Source organism: Eptatretus burgeri, chromosome 2 (genome assembly GCF_056783735.1).
Source record: "Eptatretus burgeri isolate ZD-2024b chromosome 2, Ebu_testis_v1, whole genome shotgun sequence".
In the NCBI taxonomy this organism is placed as follows: domain Eukaryota; kingdom Metazoa; phylum Chordata; class Myxini; order Myxiniformes; family Myxinidae; genus Eptatretus; species Eptatretus burgeri.
This window is the reverse complement of record NC_140962.1, coordinates 81220039-81238104: the sequence shown is the minus strand read 5'-3', so window position 1 is coordinate 81238104 and position 18066 is coordinate 81220039. Positions and strand designations below refer to the sequence as shown.

At 43.5% G+C, this 18066-nt stretch overlaps 1 protein-coding gene across 2 annotated transcripts in view; it reads left to right on the top strand.

Annotated features, from left to right (window-relative positions):
- RAB3GAP1 (RAB3 GTPase activating protein catalytic subunit 1) overlaps positions 1-18066 on the top strand; it is a 93307-nt gene that overhangs the window by 61149 nt on the left and 14092 nt on the right. For both annotated transcript variants that reach the window (XM_085870027.1, XM_085870028.1), the window contains exons 15-21: positions 992-1164; positions 10361-10415; positions 10975-11331; positions 11784-11921; positions 15762-15971; positions 16153-16246; positions 16405-16508. In XM_085870027.1, coding sequence (XP_085726153.1) covers positions 992-1164; positions 10361-10415; positions 10975-11331; positions 11784-11921; positions 15762-15971; positions 16153-16246; positions 16405-16508 — 1131 coding nt within the window. The remainder of the gene's footprint in view (positions 1-991; positions 1165-10360; positions 10416-10974; positions 11332-11783; positions 11922-15761; positions 15972-16152; positions 16247-16404; positions 16509-18066) is intronic.

The following is an 18066-nucleotide window of genomic DNA, read 5'->3' as shown; positions in this document are numbered from 1 at the left end:
GACAACTGCGTTCCTCGTGGTTGCAGCAGGTTGATCGGCATCTCAAGGAGATTGGGATGGAAGGGGGGATGGCCAGATGGAGGCCCCTGGACTACCGACGGAAAGTGAACATAGCGACGCACTGCTCTGGCGCATGCTCCCATACCTAGCCTAACCTAATCTAGCCTCAGCCCACCTCTTTCCAAGTTTTCAGTTTTTCATTCCACTTTTGTGATTGAGAGTTTGCAGCTGTATTCACCTTCTTCACCCCCCCCCCTCTTCCTGTCATTGCCCTCATTATTCCCCACATCCCTTATTTCTCCAAGTCTCCCTCTATTCCGTCCTTCAACCCTGCTGTTGGTGTTTATTCCCCCTCCTTCCCTGTCTTTCTGCTGTTCTTTTCATTGTTATATCCTGATCCATTTTGTGTCCCAGCTCCTCAACAAGCGTAAACACTGTACTGCATACAAAAAAGCACTCGTCCAGCTTCTACTCATCACCTTTTATGCATTAACCCTCCTCCTGTCGATTGCAATCGCCACGCCTCTTCCTTTCTCCGCTGCAATGCCCTCTTTGGAACAACTTCCCCAGCAGTGTTCGTGACTTCCATCAACTTGTACCAATTCAAGTCATGAATGAATCGTCTAGATCTCATTTAATTATTACATTTACCCATCTTCTTTCTTTGCTTTTTCACCCAAGGTGCCTCTCTTGGTTTTTGGGCTCGACCCTCTTCACTTGTGTTAATAATGATTGTTTTTTTATGAATAGTTTCAAGCAAACTTATTCCATGTGATGTTTTTTCGTTTGCTGCCAACAGTGTAGAGAACATAATGCTCGGGAGGCAAAGACCACTTTATGATTTACTTGGAAATTTTTGGACACTGCATGACTTTTTTGTTTGTTTCTTTGTATACTTGTATAATCAGCTAACTAAGCTTATTAAAAGCTACATGTTCAATACAATCATTTCCCAGCAGCCTGTAACTTGCATCACCTTTTCTGAATGCAGAATATGCACAGGAACTTGAAGTCTGCACCTGTGGATAGTCTCACTCATAGACTTGCACTGTGCCTCTGCATGATCAATTACTGCCATGGGGGGCTCAAAGGGGTGGCTCAAGTCTGGCAGGAGTTTGTGCAGCGCCTGAGAGGCTATTGGGAGAGCAACATCGTCATTCCTTGGTGAGTCGGCCTTCCTGCTAAGGTCATATTCATAGGATGACCATGTTGCAAAGCCTGGAGTAGTACCAGCAGTAATACCAAAGTCTTACATGGGAGAAATATGGCCATCACTGAGATTGTACTTGTCCAAGGAAGGATTATTGAAAAGCATTGTCATCTCCAATCATGTTTGTGTCGTTAAACCAATCTAATGTTGCACACGTATTCTTTATTGCAAGGACCTATTTCGGGAGTGTTTTGTGTGGTGGTAGTCAATTGGATTGGGAAATCTCTAGTCATGTAGCAAAGGCTAGTATATAGTTTGGCCGTCTCTCCAACGGAGTCTGGAACAGTCATGACATTAAAATGATTACTTAAATAGCAGTCGATAGAGCAATGGTTCTGAATACATTGCTGCACGGTGCTGAGTGCTGGACAACCTACACCACTGGTAAAAAGTTTTAGAACACCCCCCATTTTTCCAGTTTTTACTGAAATTTAAGCAGTTCAAGTCCAGTGAATAACCCGAAATGGTACAAAGCTAAGCGGTAAACTACCAGAGGTTTAAAAAAAAAGTTTAGGTTACCAAAAATTGAAAAAAATGTAAATTTCAGAGTTGGTTAAAAAAGGCCCTTTTCAGGGAACAAGTAATGGGTTAGCAACTGCAGCTGTTCTGCAGCAATGGAAGTAAATTAAGCCTTGAAAGTTGATGCAAATAATTCCTTCAGGTGTCCCAACTTTTGTTGATTAGTTCCAAACCCTCTGTCTGGATAAAAGCAGTGTTGTAACAGACTGTGTTGCTTCACCCTCTGAAGCATTATTTGAACAATATTGCACTGCAGGAAGTAGCATATTGCAATCATGATGGTGAGAAAAAGACAATTAACAAAGGAAGACAGACAGACCATTATAACCCTGAAAAATGTCGGTCTTTCCTTTGGCGAAATTGCAAAGTAGCCAAGGTGTCAGTGAATACAGTTTCCTACACCATTAAAAGGCACTTGTAAACTGGAGGAAACTCTGACAGGAAGAAGTCTGGCAGACCTAAAGCCACAACACAATCAGAAGACAAGTTTCTGAGTCAACATCTTGCGTGATAGGCGGCTCACAGGACAGCAGCTTCAAGCACAGCTTAACACTGGTCGAAGTAAGGAAGTCTCAGTTTCAACTGTGAAGAGAAAACTTCGGGTGCAGGTTTGACAGGTCGAGTGGCACTAAGAAAGCCATTGCTAAGATGGCAAAATAAGAAAAAGAGGCTTGCCTGGGCTGTGAAGCACCGCCATTGGATGACTGAAAACTGGAAGAAGGTGTTATGGACCGATGAATCAAAATTTGAAATTTTCGGTTCATCATGCAGGGTTTTTGTTCGCCATCGAGTCGGCGAAAGGATGGTTCCTCAGTGTGTGACACCAACTGTCAAACATGGAGGAGGAAGTGTGATGATCTGGGGCTCTTTTGCTGGATCCAGAGTCGGTGACTAGCACAGAGTGACTGGCACCCTGAACCAAAAGGGCTACCACAGCATTTTGCAGCGCCATGCAATACCCTCTGATCTACGCCTAGTTGGTCAGGGGTTCATCCTACAACAGGATAATGACTCAAAACATACCTCCAGGCTATGTCAGAACTACCTTAGAAAAAAAGAACAAGATGATAGGCTTCAAATCATGGAATGGCCAGCTCAGTCTCCAGACTTAAACCCCATCAAGCTGGTTTGGGATGAACTGGACAGAAGGGTGCAAGCAAAGCAACCTACAAGTGCAACACATTTGTGGGAACTTCTGCAACAGTGTTGGGAAGAACTTTCCGAACAATATTTGATTTCCATTGTAGAAAGAATGCCATGAGTATGTTCGCCTGTTATATCTGCAAAAGGAGGCAACTTTGATGAGTCAAAAATTTAGATTAAATTTTGTTCAACAAAACGATTCCATGATTTGTTTTTTATCTGCACTTGTTTATTTGTTCGATGCTTTAATTTCAGAGTACATTGAAACATTGACGTGCTTAAATTTCAGTAAAAACTGGAAAAATGGGGGTGTTCTAAAACTCCTGACCGGTAGTGTATAGTCAACACATTTGTCAGCTGGAAGCCCTACATCAATGATGTTTGCAGAAAATCCTGCACATTATATGGAAGGAAAGAGTTACCAATCTGGAGGTGCAAATTGAATGTGGCTGTGTGTCGGTGGAGAGTATCCTCAAAAAACGACAACTGCAATGGGCTGGTCACCTCTTAAGGATCCTGAAACAGTTATTTTATAGGGAACTGGCCATGGGCAAACGTGGCGTTGAGAAACCTAGAAAGTGCGACAAGGACTGTCTAAACGCTATGCTAAAAAGCTGTGATATTGACCCGGCCAAATGGGAACACCAAACTGCAGATCACTCGTCTTGGAGAAGAATTGTCAACAAGGGTGTCACAAAATTTGAGGAGGTGAGAAGTAAGCATATCCATCAGGCCCACTTGAGGAGTAAGAATCCAGATCAAGCGGCATCAACCAGATTCCAGTATGACACGTGTGGGAGACCGTGTGGAACTGCTGCTGGCCTCGCTGCATATTCTCGTGCAAGCCAACAGACGTAATAACCCAACAGTCTTCGTCGGACTCGACGTGACTTCCATCATCATCATCATCAGACATTCTATGCAGTCAGGCCTTTTCTATCCACTCTCTTGAGCGAAAAGCAAGAGTGTGTATGCTTTCACAGTAAATGTATTTAACGATGTTACGTTCATTTGTTTGACGGCAGAGTTGTAGAACTACCTGTTTTAAAGCAAACCACGTATCTTGGACACTAAATTTGCTCTCGTACATCAATCCAGAAAACATTTATGCCAAATAATTATCCTTTTTACACCCATATAATCAAAACTTGTTGGAAAAATATACAAAGGTTCAAGGCATTAATGCTTCAAGTTTCGACTCTTCGCTCTTACAATTGTTTGCGTACCTGCTTATACAACTGCTGACAAAACTTTTTACTGTAACATTTTTGTTAAGCGATCTTTCACAAAAATATTGATATTGTTGCAGTTCTGGAAACCGCATGCCTCCAAGGCAATGGCATCCATCATACAGTGGTCCCCAGACAGTTATTTCATTAACATACGTACAGTTAGACCTTTCCCTCATGTCTAGTGGATCAAACGGGATGAAGTGCGTTGTGTGGATCTCAGAGTTAGGTCTGATTATATCTCTATCTTCATTCCAACTCTTTTCCTCTTATTCCTGAAATAAATCAAAGCAGGCACCGCACTTAGACGGCCGCCTGTAAAAACTGCAGCCACACCCTTCACGATAAGAATGTGTCTTCGCGAAGGCCAACCAAAGAAGTAAGCAATAAACAGCCTCCACCCACTATTCAGGATGCACGCGGCACGTTCTTTTCAACTCATTTCTGCATTCAATAATTATATCCAATCCTTTCCTTCAATTCACTAGAAGCACCCGCTCCCTATGGGAGCCGTCAAGGGGGTCATGTTATTATATTTATGCCTATTTTACTCCAAGGGGTCCCAGGATTACACACCCAAAAAATGGTTGTGATCGGTTCAGTCATTTTTGCGGTACCTGGGAACAGACAGACGGTGAATTATAGTAAGATGACACAGATCAGGGCTGGCACCGCGCACGTCACCGCCTGTGAAGATCACCACGGGGATAGATAACCGCATTCTCAATGGCAGGCAGACCAACGCGCAGACCCGTGATAATTTATCATTGCACAGAACGAGGCACGAATAGCACACATCTTCATTCAGGTCTGCGTGCTGGTTCACAATGACGTCTTACCGTCGGTCTTCGCTCACCACCACGGCCACAAATGTCTTCCGCGAACAGCGGACATCCTGCCGCACCTCCGCCTCGACACAACTGCTACCAAGCAGAGGCGTGCTGTACGGCCCGGATCGCTCGGGCCGCAGGGTGTACAGATGAAGCAAGACTATTCATATCGCAGAGTTCGGAGCGAGACAATTCCGCAGCTCAGACATGTCTTGCCGGATGTAAAGTAAGGCCGCTTCCGGCCATGACGGTCGGTTCGAGTGGTGGCCAGGGCCCCAATGGGAGCGCCCGATTCGGATGATGACTCATTGCTTTAGGGCGGCGTCCCACCCTGCACCGCGGGGACTATATAGGACAGATTGCGAAGCCGTCCAGAGAGTCGTGTAGTGGTCATCCTCATCTTCCTTGCCTGGCTTTGGATTGGTCTCTGCATGCGCCTGCTGCCCCGTCTTCTTCTTCACACCCTCGTCGCCTGACTCTGCCTGCTGCTGGCACTCCACCCACTCGCTCTCGACTCTGCCTTCTCCACCCACTCGCTCCACCCAAAGTCCCTCCCTCACGCCTGACGGTCGCGCCCCTTCTCTGGATCGGCGCAGACGCTTTGCTGCACCGTAGCTAAGCAGGAGACGATGCACCAACTATCAATGAGGAATCGTTCAGCGGAGCATCCCCCCAAAACATACTGGGTGGCACGGTCAGTCAATCGTGCAAGATATTACGAGACCGTTAGCCTCATCTCTTCTTTTTGCTCATTATCGTGTGTGTGTGTTTTTTAGTGTTATGGCACCTGTCCTCACTCAAGTTAAGATTGCAGAACATATATTGGGATAAGTCTGTTCTGTGTCTGCTTTTGGAAGTTGCTTGTTTTATTGTCGCACCACACTTTTCTTTCTATCTCTACTTACACACAACAATAAACTCTTATTTCTTGTGCCACATATTTTTCCTCACCTGCCTATTATAAATCCTTATGTAGAAATGTTCCCAGCTCGTTTTTATCTTTTCTTTCATTGATCCAGCATGGTCCGTATCCGAGCCGAGTCGGGACTTTATTCCCTATGATCTGTTCCTTTTAGCCGGTATGTCCTTGGCAGTGTCGCTCGGCTGCATCTGATCCGGTGAGGTGATCCGGTTTGGACAAGGTATCGAACAGGATGTAAGTAAGAGGGTTAGCCTAGGTAGGTCATCATATAGGACTTGTCCCCCGGTAATTAGTTCACGTGATTATTTTTGGGTAACCAATATTAGACGGAGGACCCTAAGTCACGTGGTTGAGTTATTGGCGTTCACTGTCGGTTCGCGACCCGCCGCATCACGGAGTTATCCGTATGTGACTGCCTGCAATTCCGGGGAGTCTGGTGGGAATCCGAAATAGCTTCCCTCCCTCGTGGTCTTCTCACCCAGACCCCTGGCTGCAACAATACACAGAATTAAAAATAATTATAGATGAATACTGTACTTCAACTTGGGTTGATGGGTCTCCTGTTACTACCTCTGCCACCGAAGGTGAAGGAGGTTATGTTTTCACCCTTTTCTGTGTGCAGGGTATCTCAACAAGTTGTCGACGGATCCGGATGAAATTTGGTGCGCAGGTTGGGTGTGTGACAAGGACGAACTGATTATATTTTGGTGACGAACCGGATCCGGATCCGGCTGCTAGAATTTTAAAAGTGATTTTTCACCATTGAGAGATAGGGCCAAAAATTATATGTAGCACAAGATCTCAAAAAGTTGTGGACGGATTCGGACAAAGCTTTGTGGACATGTGTCCATTGATTCAATTTTGGTAAAGATCCGAATCTGGATCCGGATCCGAGAATTTTTTAAGTGATTCTTCACTGTTGAGAGATAGGGCTAAACCGATTTTTATTACAATATCTCAGAAAGTTGTGGATGGATTTGGATGAAACTTGATGGGCAGGTTGGTTGTGTGACCACAACGAATTGATTCGACTTTGGTGAAGATCGGAATCTGGATCTGGAGATGAGAATTATTTAATTTATAAAGTGCTTCTTCACTATTGAGAGATTGGGCCAAAACCTGAAGATAGTATGATATTTCAAAAATGTATTGGGACCGATATGTTCTCTTTCACCAGGCATTACGTGGCGGAGGTATGCGCTCTTCCAAGTGGCATTCTCCGATCTATTATTTTTTGAATGCAGTTCTCGATAATTAATTTTAAAAAAGATGAAGTCTGAAGATGCAGGTCTGAGCTGGATAGCAGGTTGGATTTTATACAGAAATGCAGCACACCCAATCTTTATAATGGCCTTTGTCCTCAGCTTTTTCATTATCTTTCCAAGATTGAAGCTCATGGAAGAGCAATATGACAGATGGTTATGAATGACAGTGCAGCATCAGTTGGGCACAGCGAGCAAGGGAATGAATGAACAGCAAGAGAGGGAGGGAGGGAAACACAGTAACCTGTAAGTAAGAGGGTTAGGCGAGGTAGGGTCATTGGAGGTTAAAAGCGATTGTGGGAAGAGGGATGACATGATATGATGGTGCACCTCCTGCTTGAAGTGCGAGAGGAGAGAGCAACCTCGGGAAAGCGGTTTCGCACGTGTGAGAAGCGATCAACAAGAGAGTGGAAGTGTGCAATAAGCCTGGATTTTGGGGTTTATCCAGGAGGGTGTCGCATGTCATCGGCACGGTGATTGGAATACACACATCAGTGGTGCTTTCCGTGTCCTTTGCACCATTTAATCCATCTCTGATGGAACCATTGACGGACACCGATCCATCAACAGATACTTTGGTTCAAGTATAAAGTGGTGAACGTGTGCTTCACCAGTGTCAATGCATTAACAAAAATGTCTGATTTTTCTTTCATTCTTGTAAGGCAAGAGAAGATCAGTGCAGATCATCTTGGATCTCTGTTGTCGTCTATCAAAATAGAGCAAAAGTGGCCAGATTTAAACTTTGTACAGGATACAGTTTTGTGTGTCACAAATTTTATTTTAATAAGAGGCATTGCTTTACAATCAACCCTCATAATGTGCCATTAATATAAAGTACTGCATTCGTTTTATGACTCAAAACATTGGTGTTTGAGTTGTCACCAGCTATTATGTCACACAAAGTGTATCTGAACCTTTTATACCTGCTTTAACAAGGCTGATGTGGATTGGTGGTGGATTAATGTTCTTAGTCGGATAACACTGAACAACAAATTTCCAAAAAATTTTTTTACTGGAGATGTGTAAAGTGATTAAGACTAATTTGGGTACGCTGATTTCAAAAATCATAACCGTTTTGCTGTATCACGTCAGGATTTTCAGGAACAGAAATATTCCCATTGCTTAGAAGTCAGGATTTCAATGTAATTTACATATGTCTTTAACATGTCTATTTCGTACAATTGTTGTTAACTTGTGTTATATTTCTTTCTTTCAGATAAAGATGAGTAGGCGTTCCTGTACCAATCATCCTGACAACTTCTGTTATGTCTGTGGTCGGTATATCAAAAAAGATCAACAGCGAAGTATATCTACAGCAGTGAAAATGAAGGCCGCCTACTTTCACTACTTCGGGTGTAAGGTGGGGGACCAAGAACAGAGCTGGGCACCACACATCTGCTGCACAAGCTGTCACACAACCTTGACTCAGTGGTTGGTGGGCAAGCGCGCGAGCATGCCATTTGCGGTGCCCATGATATGGCGTGAGCCGCAGAATCATCATGATGATTGTTATTTCTGCTGCACAAGCATCGCCGGCTTCAACAAGAAGAATAAAGGTCACATCAAGTACGCTGACTGCGTCTCTGCTCGTAAACCTGTGCCTCATGATGACGAGAACCCCGTTCCAACACCTCCAGCTGATCAGAACATAGCTGTAAGCAGTGGTGAAGAGGATGGTGATGATGAACCTTTTGAACCCGACACTCAAGAATCACACCTTCTGAACCAGGGAGACTTAAATGATCTTGTAAGAGATCTCGCGCTGTCAAAGGCGAAGGCAGAGCTGCTTGGATCAAGGCTGCAGCAGTAGAATCTGCTTGAACCTAACACCAAGATATCCTTGTTCAGAGCACGTCACAGAGACATGGCTGAGTTCTTTGAGATGGAAGACACGATGACATTCTGCAGTGACATCAACGGTCTGTTGAAAGAACTTGGGTGTGATCACGATCCTGCAGACTGGCGCCTCTTCATCGACTCGGGGAAGAACAGCTTGAAGGCTGTTTTGCTCCACAATGGCAATGAGAAACCATCAGTCCCACTGGCTCACGCGTTCGGCATGACAGAGACCTATGAGACTATGCGGCAGCTGCTTGATTCCATCAAGTACAATGACTTCAACTGGCACATCTGCGGAGACTTGAAAGTGGTGGCGCTGTTGTTAGGGCTGCAGTCAGGCTACACGAAATACATGTGCTTCCTTTGTCTCTGGGATAGCAGAGACGACAAGAATCACTGGACGAAGAAAGATTGGGAAGAGCGAAAAGAGCAAGTACCTGGTCGACACAACGTGAAGCATGTCGCCCTTGTCGACCCAGCCAAGGTTTTCCTTCCACCACTCCACATAAAGCTCGGCTTGATGAAAAGTTTTGTACGGGCAATGGATCTGAATGGGCGTGGGTTTTTATACCTCAAGGAAAAGTTTGGTAACACCTTGTCGGAGGCCAAGATCAAGGCTGGTGTCTTTGTTGGACCGCAAATCCGACAGATTATGAAGGACGAAACTTTTCCGACAACTCTAAACCCCAAAGAGCTGGCAGCGTGGAGGAGCTTCAAAGCTGTGACGGACAACTTCTTGGGGAACGAGCGCGCGGACAACTATGAAGAAATAGTGCAGCAGCTGCTGGAGTCCTTCAGGAAACTTGGCTCCAGGATGTCCCTGAAAATCCATTTCCTACACCAGCACCTGAACTTCTTCCCTGACAACTTGGGAGCAGTCTCGGACGAGCACGGCGAGCGATTCCACCAAGAGATTTCACTCATGGAGACGCGTTACCAAGGGCGGCACAACCCGAACATGATGGGCGATTTCTGCTGGTTCCTGCATCGTGAAACTGACACAGAGCAGCACAAACGCAAAGCCAAATGCCTAAAGCATTTTTAATTCCATTCTAGTGGAGTTTTTCTGTAATTTCTATAATTTTGAAGCATTCATGATGAAATAAATGAATAAATGAATTTTTGTAAATATCATTGAAATCCTGACTTCTAGGCAATGGGAATATTTCTGTTACTGAAAATCCTGACATGATACAGCAAAACGGTTATGATTTTTGAAATCAGCGTACCCAAATTAGTCTAAATCACTTTACACATCTCCAGTAAAAAAATTTTGTTGTTCAGTGTAACCTGAGCTTGTTTGAATTGCTGTGTTAAAAGTACAAAATGTTTCTCTCTGCCCAGCTGCAGAAAATTATATTTTGTCTCAAGTTTAGTTTGGCAGTTATAATTTTCTTTTTGTGCAGGTTGAATCCTGGCCCTCCAGAGTTCAGCTGCTGTTTGTTGCATCAAAAATTTCAGGTAACAGATTTGCCCAACGACGAATGAATGTCAACCTTGGGCCCTATAACTTCTGAATGGAAAGTAACTGCATCCATTCAAACATCTGCACATTCCTTAGGCTTCCTTCATTCGGTCGTACCTACCCTGTCTCAGTATCCTACTCTGCTGCTGAAATACCAATCCTACATCAAAGTGATTTAGAACAACTTACCTTCGAAATAAACATTTCAAATGATGTTTTCAACTTTCGGGATGAAATACCGGCCCAAGTGACTGCCTCAGGATACCTGTGATCCACTTTGCATAAACCCCAAGAGCATCATTTCATCATGTTTATCAGTAACTCCTTGATTTGTAAAATCAGAGTTAGCATCATTTATTTTCCATACTGACATGCTACTTTGTAAGCATAATTTGATTGGTAGTTTTGTGGTTTGTCAGATCTGTGATGACATCATGGGAAAAACATAGGAAGCCCTTTCTCTTATATGGCAACAACATAATCTGCCTGTTGATCTCCGTTTTCCCCTTTTGTAGCACCTGCTTGTCATCTATCTTTTTTCCTTTTCTATGCCAGATGCTGAACTGCTGCATTGAGAGGAGGAGGAATCGTGAAGAACTGCAGAACCAGCATCAGTTAGTTAAGGAAACTGGGGGTCGACAGAGGCGAGACAGGCACAGTGCTGGTCCTTCAGAAGATGCTTCTGGATTTAGATCTTGGGAGTCTTGGAGTGAGGACAGCGAGGATGAGTTCTATGAATGTGAGAGTGAGTTGAGTGGGGATGAAGGAGGAGAGCAATCCTTAAAAGTTGTAAATAGTGATGGGGACGATCCATCAAATGAAAAATCCAAGAGGGCAGAAGGTCGTTTCCAGCAACACAGTAGCCTTATCCTACTATCTTCTGGTGCACCGTTGTACATTCCTATCACCCAGGTTGGTTTGACTCGCATGTTTACCCTCGCCAGAGGAGATATTTGGGTCTGTTTGTTTGTTTGTCCGCACAAAATGTGCTAACGTAGGCCACAAATGCCACCTAGTGTTGGCCAGTAGTACACTTTATCTGTTTTCAACCGAGTACCTCCATAAAGTATGTACAATTAGAATGCAAGTACATCTATAAAATACGTTCTGTAAAACCACACAAAACAAGTCCTGCCGAGGGTGTGCAATCGTTGATTGCTCTTTCTAGTGTTTTTACTTTGTTTTTAATTTGTGTTTTTTCTTTATAACTCGAGGTGCATGAAATAGTTGGATAATGTCCGTAGTGTATGTTGAAAGAACATAAATTGCTCAACACTGAAAATGACCAATTACTTGAGGGAAAAGACCAAAATTCTTGTTGATATGCTTTGTTTTTTTGTGATGGTGATTTTGTGGGAGTGCAGGAGTCTGCCCCAATGACAGAAGATCTTCTTGATGAGCAGACTGAGGTGCTCGCCAAGCTGGGAACATCTGCAGAAGGAGCACACTTGCGGGCCCGCATGCAGAGTGCCTGCCTGCTATCAGACATGGAAGCGTTCAAGGTGCTGTGTGTCGCTCCCAATTTTTTGCGTGGTTCCGAAGGGAATAGAGTTTATCACAGTATAATGTTCTGTTGTTTTGAAAGGTAAGGAATGGTGACACGAAGTAAATTGCCTTTTGGAAGGGATTGAAAACTAATGAGAAAGTAAACGATCTCCCATGATTGGAATGTCCCACGATGAAGCTGAGTGAGTCTATGGGTCTATCACTTTGCCATCACAGACAGATCGATAGTCTCTGTCTTCTACCACCTCCTTTCTTGTCTTGCACCCTCTGCTCTTTCCATGCTTTTCCTCCCCCAGGTTTTTGCAGGGCTCACACGGTCCACCATCAACCCCCTTATGGTGAAACTACCTAAATCCAAGATCACTGCTCACCTCCACTCATTTGTTCCTCTTTTTTTTTCCCCACCTGTGGAATCAACTTCCATATCCTCTTCAATCTCTCATTTTCTCTCCAGGTCTTCAAGACAGCTGTTCATCACCTCAGATCATCCCCAATTCAAAACCATGATCTTTTCTACCCTCGTTAACCCCACCAAAATCCCTCCCAATTTTCCTTCTGTATCAATCTTGTCCACCCCATGCAGGCGTGTTTTGCATCCTGTTTTTGACTGTTACATCCTTATCCGTTCAGAGTACTCGTACTAGCTCTTCCATGAGCTTTGACTATGTATACAAACAACCCAAAACAAAACACAATTTTTGCCCGTCTTGATCTGTGACTGTCATAAGATCCTGATAGCCTCCAATTGGAAATTGACATGAAATTCAAAAAGCTATTTGCTGGCTCTTTTCATGTGATTTTTTTTTTCTTAAACTTCTATTCATCCATGAAACAACTTGCTTTCAAGTCATCTACACTGTCAATTCAACAACACAGGAATATCAGGATTTTTAATTCTTTCTTGATCATTGTGCATCACTTGTTTGTTTGTAACTTACGAAATCTAAAGATTTCGTAAGTATATTGATGACTTCCGTTTCTCTTTGTTTGTTCGTGTGTTTGTTTGTTTGAAGGCACGATAACTCGAGAAGGGAAGAAGCTACCAATGTCAAATTACACCACGTGATTCAGGAGGGTGATGGCTAGTGCTGATTAGATTTTGGTCAAAATCGGACAAAGGTCAAGGTCACAGTGAGGTCAAACATCCAAAAAATAACTCGAACGGAAGAAGCTACCAATGTCAAATTACACCACGTGATTCAGGAGGGTGATGGCTAGCACTGATTAGATTTTGGTCAAAATCGGTCAAAGGTCAAGGTCACAGTGAGGTCAAACATCCAAAACATTCGATTTTTTTTTTGATCGTTTGGTACAGAATCATCGTAGAAACTTCTGGTTTTCGTCGCAACCTTCTCAAGAGACAGCTTTTATTAGACAAGGTCAGAGGTCAAGTTGACGATTTCGTAAGTACCAGTCTATGACTGCTTGTTTGTTTTTTAATCTGGTCATGTATAGTTTTCAGTTATGTCCTCATAATTAAAGAAGAATTCTTAATTTAGAAGTTACTATCCACCAACAATATTTGTTGTTCGTAGCGGGCATTCCTGCCCTCCCGACAGGAGTACCCTTCTCGGCCCACCTTCGGTTGATAATGTTCTACAGCACATTCTTGGAGATGCACCTTATAATTTTTCATTTTTGAAAGAAATTTTATTGATCACAATCTGTCATACTCTATATCATAAAATAAAGATTATTTGTAATTCCGGCTACCAATAAAGCTGGTGCTATTTCTGCCACATGTCAGTTTTGGAGTTTCGGTGACATCCACGTTTGCTTGATTATAGCAAGATTGCTGCCAACTACCTTGTGGGATCAGTGGATGTAAAGTTGACTTTTCACTACTGGCTTCAAATTCTGATTTAGGATTTATACTCCAGAAAGTTAGAAAAATTTTGTTAAGCTCCTTTCACCTATTTCCTGCTGTCTCCCCATGGGTCAAACGGTAACACAATTGGGTAATGTCATTGTATAAGAAGGAAAGTAATCCCTTTGTAAGGTACAGTATTCCACTTCCTGTATTTTACACATGTATTATATATATATATATATATATATATATATATATATATATATATATATATATATATATATATATATATATAATCAGAGTACCCGCACTCTGGGCCATCTTGTTCCAAGCATGCAACACGCTCTTCTGACGCATATTTGGGCAGTGTATAGGCAACTGATGGCTTTGCGCAAGTCAAAAAAAAATAAAGTAAACTAGCTGGGAGGCGACGATGGTTTGCGGACATTATTGAACAATGCCACAATAGATACAATTGAGTTAGTGGAAGCTTTTGAGGAAGCCCTATCATAAAAACCTATCTCTTCTGTCAATATTGACCAAATCAAATCGGATTTTTTATATGTTGTACTTATGAACATTACACACAGCTTTTAGGAAATGAAATTGCGAGAAAAAAAATCGAGAGAAAAAAATAAAAATAAAAAGTTCAAGTGGGCGTAGCTCCACCCACAAGGGGTGTGGGATGCCCCTCATACAAAAAGACACAACTAGACCATCATATCTAACTTGTGTCCAAGTTTCATCAAGATCGCATCAAACGTCATGGAGCTATGCTCTGGAGAGAGTCACAAACACAGACAAGCCGGTAGGCGGACATGGGTAGTCGATCAAGTCAAATTTAGTCGTTTTTCAGCCGTTACTAGCCAACAAAAGCATCCATAGCAACGGTTCTTTCTCACACATAACTAGGACATACCATGAACCTACCATACCAGTTTCATGTATGTCTGACTCATAGACTGAGATATAACGAACTTCGTTTTTTTTATTGTTTTCGACCAGGGTTCATTCAAAGTCTATCTTCTCCGACAGTTTTCATGGGAGCGGGCTGAATTTTTTTGTCAAGGAGGCTGAATGTGTTGCCCACAAACGATCATAGTTTGATTTTTGAATTTCGATATTTTTTATTTTTTTAGATTTTTTTGAAAATTTCAAAGGCCCGTTGTTCGGCAACTGAGGGGTCCATAGCAACGGTTCTGAAACGCGCAGAACTAGGTCATGGTATGAACCTACCACCAGTTTCATCAAAATCGGCCTACGATTACTAGCCTGTTTACGGAGTACTAGCCTGGACAGACAAACAAGACAGACAGACAGACATAACGACGGAAAACCTGACAATAAGGGTAGATAGATCGACTACCCAACAGACAGACACACAGACACAACAAAAATAGTGGTCACTGCTGGCGCCCATTAACCAAAAATAGTGGTCACTGCTGGCGCCTGCGAACCAATTAACCGGGTAATGTATAAAAGCAAAAACATACCTTCTGCTTATAATTTAAAACACCTCACTGCACTGGAAAACGTGGGGACAGGAATACTGAATGCTCTGTAAGTAGTGGAGACTTGTAATACCCTCACCCACCTGGAGGCAGTGCTACACAATACACATTTACATGGAGAATTTGCATCCCCTCCCCCCCCCTCCCCCAAGACCACAAGCAAAGATGCTGATCCTCTGTAGCAAGTCTGGATGTAATTGGCCCAGAACTGTAGGAGGAGTAGTGTGACAAACAAACACACACACAAACGCCAGTTGGTGAATTATCCAAAGCATACCACCAACTGAAAAGCTACATTTACAAACATGCAAGCATGCTTTTTTAATATAATGTACCTCACCTGTGCTTATTCCATTAAAAATATATCTATATAAACATTATGTGGTGTTGAGCCTTTAATTGTAAAGTAAAGCAGATGCTGTGTTGTGGTCCTCTCGTGCTGTATTGTGTTTGCTTATTCTAGTGAAGATCATTAGCCTTTGATGTTTCTGTCTGTGTGTGCGTGTGCCTCACAGGCCGCTAATCCAGGATGTTTGCTCGATGATTTTGTGCGCTGGTATTCACCACGAGACTACACAGAAGCAGTGGATGGCAATGGCCATGGTGAGCTGAGTGCCCGCATGCGCATTCCAGGAAACATGTGGGCAGAGGCTTGGGAATCGTGCAAGCCGATCCCAGCACGCCGCCAGAAGAGACTTTTTGATGATACACGTGAAGCAGAGCGGGTATGAGAGAAGGCACACAGAGGTAGTGAGAGGGGGTTGAATGATTAATGTGAGTGAATGTGTGGACATAACTGCCTGGAAAATTATCATTGACTGACAATAATGCAAAAAATATGAAACTCTCAAAAAGGTTATGCTGTTGACACAAGACAATATGACTGGAACTGTCCTTTAACGGCAGGTTCTCCATTTCTTGGCCGGTTTAAAGCCTGCTGAAGTAGCCCAACACCTTCTGCCTTGCCTCATTCATGCGGCACTTCTGAAGGTTGAAGAAGGTACACAGGGGTGCGATTAAGCGACAATCAGGAATACTTACCTCCATTTTACCCTGCTGATATGATCAAATATTTTTTTGATGATCTGACAAAATGCTCTGCTCTCCATCAAACATTATTTCCCTTCCCTCTTTGTAAAATCTATATTTATTTTGTAGAGTCCTCTGATGATGTCCCAACGGTAAAACGGCTGTTGCAGCAGACAATATCTCTCGCTAGTCGGGTGCTTCGACAACCAAACTCAGACCCTGGACGCCTAGCAGTGAGTGGGAATTTTTCACCACATATTTGAGAGTTTGTGTGAATTTTCTGTCTACATGGCTCAAGGCACATGATGTTTAAGCGTCTGAATGCCAGTGGTGAAATCATCAACTCCTGAACCGATTTTTCTTTGGGTGAACTTCTCAAGCGTTTTGTTTTTATTAGTAAGTGGAACTTTTTTTGAATTCTATAATGTTGGTGAGTGAAATCAATGTGACCATCTGTGTCGGGGCTGCTCAGGTGAAGTTAGACCGGGTACCGTTAAAAACCAGACGGTCAGTTCATCACCGTGTTCAGCACATTAAACCATATTACTTTTACCAGGGATTCTTGTTGTTAAACATCCATGGTCACTCGATCGCACTGTCACACTGCATGCCCATTCTGTTTCCACGACTCATGTTGACAGGAAAGCTTGTCTTGATTGCAAAGGCTCAATTTTTTCTGCATCATTGGAAAGGTACAATAATGGATGTAAAGCCAGTGATTTTTCCTTTTTTTTTTTTTTTTCTTCTTTTTCATTTTTATATTGCCTCATCCATTTCCAAAATACCGTTTTAGAAAATAAATTCCATTTTGTATTATCGATGGAAAAATAAACATTTACTTGTGCACTTGCATTGAAAAAATATATAATTGTCCTCAAGTCTCTGTCCCTCAAATCCTGTGTGACACCCCTGGGCAGCGTATTTTCCCACCAGTGACTTGGGAATGCGGAGAATAAAAAAAAAGGACCGCCTGTCGTGACTGTAGTGTCCGGAGGGCAGCGGAACTCGGATAGTCGTGAGGGTTGTCGAACTCTGTTTGTTTATTGCCCGTCCGAATGCACACTACCACAGACGCCTCAGGCGGCGCAAACACCTATATCCCTTGCAGGCACGTGACCACCAAAACCACTCCTCCACGCCTCCACAACGCTCCCCACATTGTGCCCTGCCCACGCATGCCAGTACACCACACTCCTCCCTCCTAAAAATATGATTATAAAATGACCATTATAATGATAAGCATAATCGGCACAGAATACCATGACATAAAAGCAAAGAGGAACAAAAACGATAACAATCAAAAAGCATAGGCACCACCACACAGAAAGCAACCAGAGCCAAAAATGGCATTAATCAGGCGGCCGCGAACCTAAACCCAGACGAGACGGCACAAAAGGAACCGTGCTTCATCTGCTACCCGTAACCCTAACGCCGTTGGTGTAATCCGGCCCATAACTCAGCCCTCTATCTCCATCACACCATATAACGTGTCGATGTGAGCGAGCTGAATTTCAAAGCAATGGACAGGTGCTCGAATACTGAGTTGCACGACGAACCCACAAAAACCCTGACCGCGTTAAAGATATCAAGAAGCAAGTTGGGAAGCACAGCATCACTACGCAGCAGAAGCGCCCCCAGGAGGCTCATGCTTACACGCCCTCCGGCGAGGTTGCGATGACCTCCCGAGCGAACCTCCCCCGGCAGCATCAAATGCCCCCGGTCAACAAGGTGGCACATCTCCCCCAGACAGAACCGAATCAGATAAACATTCCGAGCCTGGAAGCCCCGCGG